This window comes from Haliaeetus albicilla, chromosome 23 (assembly GCF_947461875.1).
Source record: "Haliaeetus albicilla chromosome 23, bHalAlb1.1, whole genome shotgun sequence".
In the NCBI taxonomy this organism is placed as follows: Eukaryota; Metazoa; Chordata; class Aves; order Accipitriformes; family Accipitridae; genus Haliaeetus; species Haliaeetus albicilla.
In genome coordinates this window covers 9,207,890-9,224,290 of record NC_091505.1, presented here as the reverse complement: position 1 = coordinate 9,224,290, position 16,401 = coordinate 9,207,890, and the positions used below count along the sequence as shown (strand labels likewise).

General features: G+C 37.5%; 1 protein-coding gene across 4 annotated transcripts in view; it reads left to right on the top strand.

The window, feature by feature from the left end:
- Positions 1-16,095, top strand: part of MTMR1 (myotubularin related protein 1) — a 39,358-nt gene extending 23,263 nt beyond the window's left edge. For all 4 annotated transcript variants that reach the window (XM_069811130.1, XM_069811131.1, XM_069811129.1 and 1 more), the window contains 3 exons: positions 538-651; positions 2,025-2,201; positions 14,831-16,095. In XM_069811130.1, coding sequence (XP_069667231.1) covers positions 538-651; positions 2,025-2,201; positions 14,831-14,995 — 456 coding nt within the window. In that variant the 3' untranslated portion in view covers positions 14,996-16,095. The remainder of the gene's footprint in view (positions 1-537; positions 652-2,024; positions 2,202-14,830) is intronic.
- The last annotated feature ends 306 nt before the right edge of the window (positions 16,096-16,401 follow it).

Genomic DNA, 16,401 nt, shown 5'->3' with positions numbered 1-16,401 from the left:
TTCAACTTGGGTAGAAAGTGAAAGAAACGTTTTGAATATATGTTAAGCACATTGTACATGCAGTATTCTTTATTATCCAATTCATTGCATGTTAGAATAGGAAATAAAACTCTTAAATATCATCATCATCTTTTTTCTTTTTTTTTTCCCCCCAATGATTTATTGACCTGTAACAAAAGAAGTAAGGCATATGTTGAAGACGGTTTGGGGTGGGTTAGAACAGAACACTGTTACAGCTCCTGAAAATGAATTGCTTTGTGTCACCAGTTTCACGTTAGCTAATGTTTCTATGTTTGTATTCTAGTATACTTGCACAATGAATGTGACGTTTGTCTCGGAGGAGTATTTATAAAGAAGTATGTAGGTGAAATGTATTATTGCAATGGGAGTTACTGAAATTGCTGAGTTTTCCTGAAAATAATCACTAAATAAGAAAATCTTATCCCAATCTTTTGGTTATTTCTTATGTCTGGGTTTCTTCCTTTCTACACTGCTTAAAATAAAGTTTAAAGTAATTTTACCATTTTTTTATTTCAGTTTCCTGCAGCCTTTGAATTCAACGAGTTATTTTTGATCACCATTCTGGATCACCTTTACAGTTGTCTCTTTGGGACTTTCTTGTGCAACTGTGAAAAAGAGAGATTAAAAGAGGTAAGTGATTAGTGTAATACATGCTTAGAATATAAGAACTAAGAACATCAGAGCTGTGGTTTTGGATACATTTGTCACATAATCTTAAAAGACAATGTGGAAATGAAATTTCATGGTATGAGAAATGTATACTGAATGCCCTGCTATTAAATGAGGTGGCACTTAACTTTTCTTTAGTTATTACCTGTTCAGGGGTTTGAGGCTTTTAGGAAGTCCTCTTTCAGATATTTCTAGACAACATACACAATTTTAAATAATCATTATCAAATTATATTAGCATTTCTTTCACTATTTCCAAAGGAACTCCTATGGATGACTTTGCAGGTCACTTCAGGACATAATTAGATGGAACTTATGGTAGAAGACTATGGAAATTTAAAATACCTAAATGAATGAAGTTAGGACTCAATGAAATACTTTGAGTTTGGGAAAAAAAACCAACCCCAAGTTTGTTAATATTCCAAGTACACTTTTGCTTACTTTTGGCTTTGTTGTTTTTAATACTTCATATTTTTTAAAGCAAGTAACAATTCCTTGCCATATTTAGCCTTGCTATTTTTTTGGTTTGTCTCTACTGCTTCTGTAGGGAAAAAGTTGCATGTAAATACCACAAGATGGAGCTGAATAACATGTTCTCAGCAAATGCAGGGTTTCCAGACAGCTTGCTTTCATAAATGAAGAGTCAGATGCAATTCTCAATAAAGAAATACAATTTAAGACACAGTGGTAGTAGAAACACATGCTTTACAACACTGAAGGAGTGTAAAATTGCAAGATGAATCTGATGTAAGTTCAGATTTCCAATCTTTGATCTAACCATGATTATGCTGATTACATTTAGCATAATACAACTTTCAGAAGTGCAAATAAAGATAAAATAGGCATGTTAAAGCATAATATCCAATGGATAGGAGTAAATAGCGTGAGTGGGAGAACTGTATAATTATTTTTCACAGATGCTGTTTTGGATCTTCCAAACTACATATCTCTACACTGATTTTCTTGTCAAAGCTAATTTAATTTTATCTTTTCTTTAGTTGGTCAGTGTGCAACCATATATTTAAGTAGCTGTAAAAATTGCTGTACATTACGAGCAATACAGCTTGCTTTTGCTCAGCTCGACCTTAGTATCTCTGAAAATAATATGCCTGAATCTCCTTTCTTGTTTAGCCTTAGACCAGAATAAGTGTTCAAATGTTTTGCTAAATTTTTAAGGCTGTTTAATGATGAGCTACTGGAAGTGTTCTCAGAGTGCTTGCAGTTTTCTAGTAGATAGGGTAAATTTCACAGACAGAATTACTGATATGTAGATATTCACCTCATATTTTAAGGTATTGCAGTCCATATAATTTTTTTTTTTTTTTTTCAATCAGGAGGTAAGCACAAAGACCATATCGCTGTGGTCGTATATAAACAGCCAGATAGATGAGTTCACAAATCCTTTCTACGTAAACTATGAAAACCATGTCCTGTATCCTGTTGCCAGTCTGAACCATTTGGAACTATGGGTGAACTACTACATCAGATGGAACCCAAGGATGCGGCCTCAGGTATGAGCTTTCACATGACTTTTATGTTTTGGTGAAGAACACGGAGATTAAAAAAATTTGTAATATTTCATAGTGTTGAATGCAGCATTTAATTTCAAAAGTGCTCATCTGTTGCACATATTTCAGCTGATAGGGAAAAAGGTGGTGTTATTGAAGAAGATGCAGGATGTGTTCAAACTTGGTAAAAGGATGTTTTCATTGAAGTCACCAGTAGCATAGGGAGTTACAGTATCACTTTATTGGCTTGTGAAGGGAACAGATTAACAGTCTTTGTTGTCAGAAGATTACTTTTATAATACTTCTATAATACTTTGTAACACTTTTTAATACTTTTATTGCCTTAACCTTCATGTAGAGTTTAGTGTACCTTTGGTTTTAATCATATTTTGCCCTTTACCAACAATGATATAAAATATAGCAGTAGTTTCTGAAAGAATTGGACTATCTACTGACTCATTTTGTAGGCTCTCTAAACTTAGCATCACATAGATGTTTGTTTTCAATTGACCTTTATGGTTTCAAACTGGCATGCTAAAGATTAAACACTCCCTATACATGCTCCTTGATTCATCCAGTATTTGTTCTTATAAGTAATGTCTGCTATTCAGATAAATCTCTAAATCTCGTCAGACAAATACTCCATATGCTCTCATGCTTAGAAGTCTGAAGAAGGAACATTCAGTTTGCGTCACAACCGTAATATATCTGAGGGTGCTACACCATCTCTTTATTAAGGTAACATTCCAAGGTACTCCCAAGCATATTATGATAAATTACCTGTATTAAGTGACTGCTCGAAAGCTGCTTTCATCTTCTAGCAGTTAGAATGAGATGTGAGTTTCAAATTCATTAAGACACCCACAAGTCAGAGGCTGTTGTAAAAGGTGGTGTTTCAAGATAAGTTTCAAGGACAATAAATACACTGGTAGAAGTCCAGGCATCTGAGAAAGACCTTTTAAGGTCCTGGAAAAGTCTGGGTTGCTTGCTTTCTCACTGAGATGTTTCCTCTGAGCTGCTTTGTTTCCCTCACGTGTTCTCTTGCAGTTGATGTAGTCCTATGACTGTTAGGTACCTGTTAGCATGTGTTAAAACTTGAAAGATGGTTTATTTTAATCTTTATGGTTTTAAAGTAAAATTTTCAAATGCTTTTTATCAAAGTGTCATCTTTCCCTTAGCCTATTTGCTGAAAAATATTTGCGTGGTTTATGCACGTTTTAGTATAATGACCTGCAGCAGTGTCAGTTTATTACTTGTATTTAACTGAGATCTACAGGCCCCGAAAGCAATCAGGCTTTGTAAACACACATGAAAGCTAGTCCCGGTCCAAAAGAGATGAGGGTGGGGAAGAGATGACATAGTGAGAAGATATCAGAACTATCGTATACTTAGTGGCAAGCTCTGCTCACTGCCTCTCTGCTGGAGAGTGCTCTGCCCACTTCTTTTGGAGAGCACTCTGCAGGCACTCTAGCATGTGTAAATTGTTGATCTTCATTTGTCTTTGAGAATAGGTCCCTCAAATCAGCAGGCTGAAGGTAACAAAATTTGATGATCCTGGTAACTGCCTTACCTTTACTATCACCTTCTTTTCTTGAAGAACTAATACAGCTGTTTCGACTTTTTAGTTCTACCACATTAGCTTTGTTTTGTGAAGATACGTCATGCCTTTCCTCTTGTCTCTGGCCTGAATTTCTGTGATATTTGTGACAAATGTGGAAGTATTTCACATCTACTTGGATAAATTTGCTGCTGAAATTACAGTTTTTGTTGCAGAATTGCGTTCTCCAGTCTGATAATGGAAGCGCAAACTCATGCAAACAAGTAAATAAACAGTCTTTAATCACAATATGCTAAGTTTGCTTTCTTCTGTATTTGCATTGTCTAGTTTCACACCCTGTTAGCCGATTCACATTCAGACCCATTCAGTGACAGAAAAAAAGATAATGACCATTGTGACGCCCAGCAGGTCTTCACTTATCTTCAGTGAAGAAATTTCTTAATCAGTGGATTTATTAAACCAGTGGGCATCTCTGCCTACTGATAAAAGGTGATTTTGTTGAATACCTTTTAATGTGGTTCTTTTGGTTTTCAACTGGAATAAGAGAAAATGAAATATTTAACGTGAATGAAAAGCTCTCTGATGAAGAGCAGTTCAAGGCAACCTCACATGCTGTTTTATCTATCAACTGCAAAAACATCTTCAGGAAAATAGAAAATGTTTATTGTTTTCTAGGAGCTCACCAAAAAGGAAAAATGCCTAATAGGTGAATTTAAGGGAAGATGAGTAATAGTCCTTTACTATAATCAAAATGGATGTTTGATACCCATTTTCAATCAACTTTATATTGTGGGAGAGGAAACTTGCAAGAGCAGAAGGGCAGGTTTTGGTTTGAGGCAGTATTTTAGGTTTTCTAAGTTCAGCTTGATTAGTGAGTGAGGCTTGAATTTTTAAATGGACTGAGAGAAGTTAATCATTGCACTTCACTGACTTTTCTATTGGAAATGAATTGTTTTAATTTGAAAATTACTGAAGGCTAACTGGATATAACCATTTATTTTTGCATTGTTGTTACTCTTGTCTTTGAATATGTGTCTCATCAGACCTTTAACAGTACAATGAGGTCTGACCATATTCCTCATTGCACTAGGTCATACGGAGTTTAGCGTTATTCTTATGTTCTGTAAAGATTGCTTGTAATGATATGTTTTCAGTTCTGTCTAAGTTTTGTGGAAGGCTGAATTGGTGGTTTTGATGGTGTTTATTTGCATCAAGAGCCCCATTTTAGGATTACAGCTGTATTGCAATAGATCTGTGCAAATAGGTGACACACAGCCTCCTTCCTTAGGGTTCAAAGCTCAAGTGTCTGAGAAGTGAACGCTGTAGAAAATTCTAGGTTAAATGTGGACATCTCTTGTAGATTCCCTTTTTGCTAAACTGCGCTTCAACAAGGTCATTCTAATTCTTAAGTGAAATAAAATGTTCCTTGGTTTCAGTTTGGAGGTGTTACATCATTATTGACTTCTTGTCCCAAGAAAATTAGATAGATTCTAGTCCTATCTTATTTAAGTTCATTGACTGAGAAAATTTTTTTTCAGACTTGCCCTTTCCTTGGGTTTTAGAAATGTCTATTTGTACATGACATGTGGAAGACAAGCTCTTTCGTTCTTTCATGCAGAGGTGTGCACTCTGTGGGTACCTGCTACTGGACTTACAGATGATCCTACTAGTCTGAAATAGATAAGATAGTATAATGCTTTTGAATTTTTTTCTGTTGATATCATATATTTCTCTTTCCTTCTCTATGTAGTCATTCAGACCTCTTCTTTACACTGGTTTAAAGAGTTCTGGCTGCCAGATGTCAGTCAGTTATCTGCTTGGGCAACTCTGGAAGATGGGGAGAACACAGCAAATGATGTTCCTGAACATGACTTCTGCAGGGGCAGTATTTTTGAACTAATATACTCTTATAATTCATATACGCAGAGCATGAGTAAAAGTTCTGGTCCTTTCAATTCAAGCTGTGTCTTGCTATGTGAGAAGCAAGGAAAAGAATGTATTTTAGTCACAAAATTTGCATAGTCCGTTAGGATATGTTTGGGTTTTTTTATGCCTTCTGGGAAATGACATTTTAACCCTTGGAGTATGGGGCTTAAACTTGTTTTGTTTTAATTGGGGGAGGGGGTTTTAATTTTTCTATGCCTGCTAATTTTTCTTCAAGCTCTGTTCTGGAAATTTGGCTACTGTGCTAAAGATAATATAATAGGAATCCCTGTAAGTTTTTCAAATTCATTCTTTTCTTTGTGTGTATGTGGACTTTCACCCAGAATATAAGGCTTGAGCACCATCTATAACCTAGAAATTCAATTCAGCTACTAGAATGGGATCATCTGCTAAAGCCAGTCTTCGGAGCTTCCATGAAAAGCCAGGGAAAATCTGTTCATAGGTTACCAGCTGGCTTAAAAAAAGGAACAGAAAATGTAGGAATAAATAGCTGTTTGTTCAGTATATACAGAAATGACTGGAAAGCATATACATAGGTTACGGTGACTGCTGCTTTTTTTTATACTATGTATAGAATTGCAGAAGGATTTGATGGGTTGAGCAGTTGAGTGATTAGATGTCAGCTGAACTTCAGTGTCAATAAACACAAAATATTGCATATTTAAAACAACAAGTAAGATCCTAAGTGTCACTGGAACAATTGTTGAGAATAAAATGGAAAACATAGTTACTGAGATGCTTTATCCTGCACATAGCAGGATATGACTTGCTGTCTGGTACATGGGGTGTTCATATTATTTATACCTGCCTTCAGTCATGTGGCCCAGCATTGTCCTCTCTAAGCATGTTGACTTTGGTTTTAATATTTTCAGAGTTCATACATTTGATTTAACGCCATTTTGTGGTAGGACAAAGCCGTCATATGGCTCTGGAAATGCTTGGCATTGCTGGTCCGCAATTCATGGTCTTGAGTCCATCTTTTTGCTTGAAAGAATGAGGCAGGAGATGTCAGGAGAAGGAATCACCTTGTGGGTTAGATAGCTGAGTGTTGTCCTAAGGAGATTTCATCCCTGCATTTATCACAGAGTTTCTTGTGAGACAAGGCAAGTTTCTTACAGTACCTGATAGTTTCTCTCTCTCTGGGTGTCTTAAGTCAAGATTTCCAGAGTCTGATTTACTGCAGGTAACTTACGTCTGCAGATAAAACTCTCAGCATTCAATTGATATGGAATAAGATATAGACTAACTGCTTATGCCGTGTGCTGAAAGAATCTGTAGTTATTTAAGAAAAAAAAATTGGCATCCTGAAATGAGCACAGCATCATAACATGCACCGAAAGGGAGAAACTAGTACTGTACAAATCATTTTGGGGAGTTTCTAGCATGTTTTGAAGAGCAAGCACTCAAAGCATTGCTCTAATCTATCAGATGTCTAAATCTGAATGGGCTGTAGGTTTTAACAAGCAATGGCATCAGCTTGTAGCGTGGAGAGTTTCCTGAGTCTGGAAATCTATGCAGTTGTTTGCAAAAAATCTCTGTTCCAGTTCCCACATGGTAGGATTCATAATTTCTGTTTGCTAGTCATTGCTTTTCCAGAAGGCCAGGGGGTTTTGCTTCGTTTCCCAGGAGCATACCTCTACAATAAGTGTGGAAGTATTGATTATTATTGAACGCTGCTGTTTTCATTATTTGAGATTGCCTTTTTCTATGAGTATACTGTTAACTAGGTTTTAAAAGCAAGTCTGTCAGAGTTCCAGCTCTTCGTGAAGAGGAACAAAAAGCTCAAGTGGAAGATATTGTCTTTCCAATGCACAGAGTAGGTTTTTGAAAAACCGACAGTCTTAAGTCAAGCAATGAATTTAAAATAACCATTTTCCTCTGCAGCCTTTCTTCCCTGTTGCTAAAATAGATAAAGTATACTCGCTGAACAAGACAAAATGCATTCACTGTTGAACAATTTTCATGTGAATGACTGTCCTTGAGCTAGTACAGTAATACACAGTAGATATCCATCCAATTAAGACTTGGCGGTACTATAAGTGAGTAGCTATTATAATTTCTTTTATACCTATCCTTGTGTTGACAAATTTTGCTATCCAAAAGCACTTCAGGATCCTGAAGGATTACTTGGGAATGAAAACCTGAAAATCAATACTGAAAGTGAACTGTAATAATTCTGTGAAGAGGAAGGTTTGAATTTTTTAGGAAATGAAGTTGTCTTATGTCTAGATGTTTTTTATATATGTTGTAATATGTATATTGTATAGCATAATTGTAGTTTCTGTGTGGGTATAATTTAAAAAAACACAATTTTATCTTTCCTCAAGTCCTCACCCAGCAGGAATAATTTATTATAACTGTGAAGTGGCATGTTCTGGAGTTACAGTATACCAGGTTCTGTTTTCTATGTACATGTGGATAATTCAGTTTTAAAAATGGTTTCATATCAGTGTTATTTTGAGCCATAAAGGATGTTTCTTTAGCAGTGTTCTAAGTATTTTTCAGCTCATTATAGGCAGTAGGTACCTTATCTTTAAAGTGTAGAAGTATCTGCTTTTGAATGAAATTGGCAGCAAAGCTAGCTTAATCAGGAAAATACACCCCCCCCCCCCCCCCCCCCCCCATTTTAACTGGTTAATTTGCAGGAACCTGCAATTGGTTCTTTCTGAATGAAGAACATTACTTCTCTCACTCAATTTTGCAGCATTTTGCTGTTTTTTACTGGTCGGGAGCAAGGTTTCAAGTATTGCAAGTATCACCAGCAGTGGGAGAATCATACAGTCTTACAGGGGAAAGAGACTGCTCGTGCCAGAGAGAAGAAACTCTCTGGAGAGACGAGGCAACTGGCAATATCATAGGTAAGGAAGGGAAGGGAGAAGCAGCAAGTAGCAGGGAAGAAGTGCAAGGGTAGGAGGTAGATACAGGTGAACAGGTTGCATGAGGAGGGGGATCAGGTCCTAAGTTTAATCATGGCTTGATGCAGAAAAGTTGGACTGGAAACTTAAAAGAATATTAAAATGGGCAAAAATGTGTATTGTTAAAAAGCTAGAGAAACCTAAGGACTTCACTAAATAAAATCTTCCCGATTAGTTGAATTTTTTTTTAATTTATTTACAAAAAATCAGTTCCTAAACTCAGCGAGAGAGAGGTAATGGAATAAAAATAGGGATTTGAATGGGAAGGGACTACAAAACTTGATGAGAGCTTAAAACCAAACAAAAAGATGCTAGAATCATGGCTAACTGGGATAAGTCTATAAAGCTTATATTTACAGCTAAGGATATTGCTCAGGACAGGTAGAAGGACTAGGGACACAGGGTTTGGGTAAGTGGCTGGAAAAAGTTGGATATGATTTAGGGAGGGGAACAACATGCAATCTCAGTCATATTCTTCTCAGTTCCTCAGTCAATATTACAGTAGCAATTAAAGAAAAAAAAACCACAAACAAACCCAACACTGAAAAGTCTTCTTCAAGTATTGCAGGTAAATTCTTTTCCAGCTTCTACAGGGCCAGTTTTTCAGTCAATGCCTGAAGCAAGGTCAGACTTCCCAAGGATCCAGGCCCTTTTCCCTGCTACTTAGTGCTGCTGGCAAACTCCTTACTCCTGTCCCTGCTTGGCTTGTATTGCTAGCTATATTAGATTTAAATGCCAGTTTTGTTTTGGCCTGATCAACTTCTAATCTGTTTTTAGTAAATTTTATGTGATTAGACAAATCTAATTTTAGTTCTTATAAATAGTCAAATGACAGAATTTTTTTATGAGGTTAACCCACCAAAATCTGTTAAAATGTTGTACATTCACCTTTATGTTTCTACTTTATTTTTTACTGGAATATTTTGTTAAATAACAGAAATGAAATTTACTGTTTTTCAGCACATTGAGGTGATAGTTTAAATAACATGTGAAAAACATCCTGAAGACCTACTGAGCTACGGCCCAGCCAATTTTCCAGCCCAGCAAAACCGCAGATGTGCTGCCGGGTTAAGTTTCATCTGTGTAGGCTCCTCCTGTGCAGCAGAAGTAGGTCTTTGCTTTCCCCTGGAGTATGGACAGAAATGATGGGGACCTGGCTGGAGTGGCTGGGTGTTGCCTAGCAGCATTACTGCGGCAACACACTGGGAAGCTGGTGTTACAAAGGCAAGGATGCACACTCTTCTGAAAATCTGGTGTCAGTACAGTGGAGTAGAGCTGCAAAAAATAACTTGAATGCGACTGGGTAGTGGGTCCGGAGTCATCTTTTGAGCTTCCACTCCTAATTGGAGAGGCAGGATGAGAGAGTGGAAAACAGTACACCAGCTGTCAGACTCCCAACAAATTTGTCTCAGTAAATCAATTATATGATTTCTTAACAAGACTGTAATAAAAGCTTGCCATGGAGACACTACTTGTGCTGTGCAAGTATACACTTCTAGGGTTAAGGTGGTAACAAGATCTTTTAATAAACAATCTTCTCCAAACTTCTTGTTCTTACAGAATCTGTCACTCTTCCACTTCCTTTTATTCTAAATAGTGGCAAAGTAAAGGAGAACTTTGTTCACAGCAAGCCATTACAGGCATTATTGTGAAGGTTGTTGGACCCATTTCCTTCTGAAGAAGGCTTCGTTTGAGAGAGGAATCGCACTCTGAAATATAATGGTGCGAAGTGACAAAGATGGACATAGTTATCTGTAAGGGTTTGCACAGGATGGTATGAGGAAACACTGGCAGCAACAGGTCTGCCTGTGAATAAGTCTTTAGGAAATGTGGAAATGAACTAAACTTCTTTTTTATTATTATTTTAATGTTTTTTTGTGACAGAATCCATTTGAACATGCTTTGTCCTGTTACTCTTCCTCCTCCTTCCAAGATGGAAGGAGGCTTCAAGAAAGCTGCATAATTGCAGTTCTATTCAGTTCTCTTAACAGTTTCATTTAAAAAAAAAATAAATACACATGACTTGAGGTTGAGGCTTTGTTTTGGGCATTTTCCCCTTCTTTCCGTCTAGCACCGTTGTCTATCTTTTCATTCTTTCACATTTGAATTTGCTGCTTTTTTTCAAAAGGAAGTTACAGTAGCGGAATTGAAGACATCTGGGGGAAAACACAGCTCCTCATGCCAGGCTGCTTCTCAGGCCTTTTGATAAGAACTTTATAATATTTTTTTATATCTTTCAGTTGCCTATACCACCTTTTTCTTACCCCATGAGTATGTAATTCTAACATGGACCTTTATGACTAATAGATCAGTTATTGTCAGCTGCTTGAAAAAGTGCTAAAGGTTTCTCTAGACTGAATTTGACATGTTTATTTCATGAAACTGGGTATGTATCAGAAGTTTAGTGTGTGAAATCTATTTCTGAATTTTACTGTTTTACATCACTGTGTGTCTACATGATGCTGTATTAAATGGCAAGCAACAATCTTTTTCTGGGAAAGACTTGACATTAGAAAACCATTCGTGTTTACACTACCATATGAAATGACATGATGATATTTACGTAGAACTGTCTTGCAGTGTTTACATCTAACATGCACTTATTAAAAGATGGCCAACATTTTAAAGGTGGCCCCCCCCTTTTTTTTCCCCCATTATAAGACCCTACTCTGCCTTGCTTATAGCTTTGCTGGACTCTAATGATTTGTATTGAGTCACCAAGTATGTGTGTCTGACTGAATTGTTTTGTAACACTTCACCCAAGAAGGCTCAGTTGCTTATAAGAATGTGACTAAGAAAAATGTTTTCCCATATGAAAATATTGGTATTGTAGACTTCTTTTGTTGGAGCGAGGGGCTATTTTTCTGTAAATATTCCATCTCTAGGGCAAACATGAGATTTTAGTAAGAGAGATTATGTTTCAGAAATGTGTCTGCTCATATCCTGGAAGGAATTCATCCAATTTTGGAGGTCTGATGCTGGAACACTCTCAGCGAATTCTTGAGGACTGAGAATAAATGAAAGGACTGAGAGATGGATTTGATACAGAGTCTATGAGAGAGTTGCGACTAACTGGGAATAGGAACTAGGAGTGAATAATGCTCCAAGCGTTGGAGGTCTTTGCTTTCTATTCAACCCATGGAATACAGTTGGGGAAAGTAGGCTGGAGGGGGCACGGCTGCAGACAAAGGAAGAATTGTCCCGTGGGTGAGGGAGCAGGATGCTGCTCTGGAGAAAGGAGGTTTCTCCCTGCCTTTGCCCCAGGATTCCTCTGTTGTAAGGGAGATCACCTGGAACGGAGTGGTCACTGTGCATGTGCTCCTTATTTACTGGGTGTCCTGCTTGATACCGACACGGCCAAACTGCAGAATTCCTAAGTTCTCTGCTAAACCAATTTGAGATCCAAGGTATGCAAACTTAGGAGGTGCTTGCTTCAGATTCTTGTCTGTGAAAGTGGAGTGTTAGTACTCCCATACCTCATTAGGGTGCTGCAGAAATAAATTTGTTTCTTGACATGAGATGAAAGTAGAGGAAAAGGAAACTTAAGCATTTTAAGTTCAGAAGGATAAATAAAGGATGGGGTCAAACACTGCAAAGAAAACTAAATATTGAATAACTGCTCACTAATTGAGTAGCATCAAACTGTGCACTGAATAAATGAGGAATACAAGGGGGAAGCTAGTATTTTAATGTTTATTTAACTGATTATTTTATACAGATGTACAGGAAAGCTGAATTGAGTTTGGAGAAGTAATCATTCTGACACCTCCTCGTTTTTTGAGAGCATAATTTTGCAGTCTTAATGTTGAAGAGTTTTTTGGGTGACTTGAATATACACAGACTTTCTAAATGTCATTGTCTTTAAATAAGTAGCTAAATAACAATAGTCCTGTTCTTTGAGATGGATACGTGGGGAGAACAGCACTTGCATCAAACTTTGAGCACGTGTCTTGCTGAATTAGGTTCTGGGGGAATGCAGAAGAAGGATTGAGACATGCAGCCACACTTTTCCTCCTCTAAGCGCTTTATACAGCGTGCCAAGTTCTGCAGTGGCTTTTGTGTAGTGTATCCCGAAAGGATTTGTAGTAGGTTCCCTAAAAGCCACTTGTATGGAACTGCTTTTTATAAGTGTTTGAGCATTGTGCAGTGGAACACACCAGCTAATGCCCGTGTGAAAGGTGTCTAAGAGAAATTGGCCTGTTATGCTGAATCATGATTAAGCTGCGCAGAAATCAGGTGTACAAATCTCCTGTGACCCAGGGCTTGCGTGACTAATGATACCAATGGTAAATCACTCTGTTATGGACCCAAGTGTTTCAGGAAAATGTCTTCATAAAGAGAAATCTGAAGTGGGAGTATATGAGGAAGGGATCGTTTACTTGAGGAAAGAAAAAAAAAAAGGGGGGGGGTGCTAATTCCAGAAAGTCTTGATCTTCACTGAAATTTGAATTTTCCACAGCGTGTATTACAGCATCTTGGACAAACTTCATCACCAGACTCAGTTTTGCTGTATTTTTAGGTATACACATTTTCAGTAGACCGCCTCAGAAAAATGAGATTTTGGAGGGTGTGCCTTGTGTCTGATTAGTGAAGGAGGCTGTTGTCTGTAGACTTGTGGCCTCACTTGCTAAAGAGTTTGTATGGTGGAAGCAGGAGAAGATTGCAAGAAGAGAAGGAATTCATTGCATAGCAAAGGCAGGACTCCAGGGTCATTTGGAGCTTGGTGGTGTACAGCGATTATTCTGCTGAAGACTCAGAAAGTTACACTTTTAAAATTGCTGTAGATGACATGCTGGATGAATTGATGACTCCCAGGGTACTGGGAGCAGCACTTTGTGAATGCATGGAAGTTTCTGTTCATGGGCTAAGCCGCAAACAAGAAAAAAGTATATGGCCAAAAAAATGTTGACCTAAAACAGACTGTTTGATCCTATTTTATTCTTTTAAGTTAGAACTAAAGTTAGAAATGAAATGGTATTTTCCTGTTTCAGAAACGTGAGTGTTAGGTTTTGAAAATATCAAAATAAAATCTGTGGATTTTTGATGTACTTTCTTCAGAAAGTCAGAATTCATGAAAACATAAATTGTGACTCAGTTGTGTGTTGATGGCAAGAAGAGAAACCTTTTCTGGTTTTTGATGTCTTCTTCACATAGCACCATGTGAAAATTTCTTGCTCAGGTGCGTGTCCGAGCCCTGCAATCACTTTCAAGCAGTAGGAAGCGATTCTGAGTGAATGCAATTCCCTGGAGCCTGGCATTCCAGAAGCCCAGAGTATAAAATACTTGTAACGTCTAGCAATCTGTAGGTTTCCCACTCCTGCATTTCCCCATGATTGTCTCGCCAGCCCAATTAAATTCTTTTCCCATCTTGCTCTTTCCAAAAGCTATAAACAATTAGAGTTTATACAGGATAAAATAAATTAAAAGCAATTTACAGTCAAACTTTTTTGGCCTTTCTGTGGCATTTGGAAGAAGGGGAGGTCTCTCTCTGCTTGTCTGAGATAACAGATCCAGCTGCAAAAACCAGTGTGGCTTGCATCTTCCTTTGGCCATGATACAGTTGAATGTTCCAGATAAGTGTGAAAAATGCCTAGAACTCTGATGCAGACTGGTGCATCTCTGGTGTTTTTTTGGGTACTGTCAGAAGCAGAGACAGAAAGTTGTACGACCCACTTCTATGAAAGGTTTATTGGCATGTGACTCCGGGACGTCCACCACAAGCACAATTCACTTGGCTGCTGCACTTTTCTCACTGACAAGCTGGAAAGGGTCAGACTCTTGGAAAGATGCCTGGTTAGAAGAGTAACAAGATGCTCCATACGGAGCCAGCTTTGTGAACTCTACTCTCTTTACATAGTAAGTTCTGTCCCAACAGGCAGGGGAACTAGTTCCCAGGAAAGGCATTTTAAGTTCAGCTGAAAGTGGTATTGATAAGGAATAGGGGTACATTTATTGGAATATGTTTGGTATCCCATCAAGACCATTTGCAAACAGTCTTTTGAATCGGTTTCCTGCCAACTGTGTTGTTAGAAAGGGACAGTTTGCTGAGATGTTTCATTTCAAATGACTAAAGAAACACTTTCCCTAAATATTGATATACTGAAATTCATAGGTGTTGGATTCCTTGTGTTACTGAAGGAAACAGTGGAAGCATTGCTTGAGAAGATAACTCACTGTGAGAGTCACAGTAAGCCTTTTCTTTCTTTCCCTGGCAGGTTCCAATCCATCAAAATCTTAAAGAGCTCCTTGCCATCCGGACGGAGCTTCAGAAGAAGGTTGAAGATTTGCAGCGGGAAGCTGCTACACGATCTATTTCTTCCTCCTCTGACAGAGGTTCATCTCCTTCCCATTCAGCCACGCCGGTGCACACCTCTGTGTGATGTGTAACAAAAGCCATGTGAAAAAAATTTGTCAGGTAATACGGAGAGGAGGGTGAAACGCTTTTCCCATCACAAAAAGATTGTGAGTGACTTGTAATTGCTATGATCTACATGCCTTACTCTGTGTCTGATATTATCATGATGAGGCCAAAAAGAGCTTCAATAGATGTGATGTATTTTCTTGTTGGCAGTTCCCACATGTGTTTTGACATCTCTAGATAAATCACCAATTGTGAAATTAAACTTTGTTTTGAGCAACTAACAATTTAACCATCCTAAAAAGGAATCCATCTGCCAAGCAGACAGAAAAATGCCTCTCACGCTGCCTAGGGTACCATGCCTGGTTGGGAGAATCAGATGAAATGCCACATGATGCTTACACAGAACATTTTTCTGAATGGGAGCTCCTTATTTCACTCAGTAATATATATATATATTTTTTTTTTGGCTAGAGCAATTTATTTTTTTTAGGTAATTAATGCACTTGGAAATTGATTTTAAATTAAATGTTTTCCGGTGTAGTCGGTTTTACATTTCCACTAAATATGCCATTAAAGGTGGATGAAGTTAAGCTGGATTTATCAAGTACACCACACTGACTTGTATGATGTAATATATTTGGTAAAGCATGTATTTTAGGTTTTTTAATGCCTTTTGTACAAGTTGAAATAAAGTCTTTTGACTGTTTAGCTTATTGTTCAGTTTCAGCCTCCTGAGTGAGGGGTAAACTTAACTCATGTCAAGGTCTTGTACAAAGTAAAAGTTTGTTTTCTAGCAAATGGTAATATTTGGGGTTGGAATGACACCCAGCTGTGTAAATTGTATAGTCTGTATAGCTCCACATTTTGTTAAGCGTGTTTTGTTTTAAAGTGTACACACAAAATGCAAAGCTGTGTCCATTTATACACATGTGTATGTGATGATGTTAAACATATGCATACTCCCGTGGTTTTAAGCTGTAAGTTCAGAAAATGGATCCTGCCTGTCCAAACTCTTTTGAAGACCTTAACTTGTAATGACTTTGTTTGACAAAGTTTTTAAATAATATGATCTTAATTGGTTTTCTTGAAATAAAGTCTCTTGGCTTTTTGTTTTTTAAATTGCTGCTAGCATTTTTTTCTGTAATTGAATATTTTAACTGTGTTTTTTTATAAAATATACATTCCCAACTTTCTTTCATCTCCCCTCCCCGCCCCCCAAAATATTCATATCGGAGAGATTTAATTACTGGAACATCCAACCTTTTAAAAAATTATTCAGCGGCCGTCTTGGAAGGCCCAGAAATGGTACATGCTGAAAATTTTCCCTGGATTGTTTTCCTTGCTATGTTTCATGAGAATCTGGTTCTTAGGGCAGTCAGACACTGCAGCTCTGCTTTTTGACTCGTGCTTGTATTGCTCCAAGTT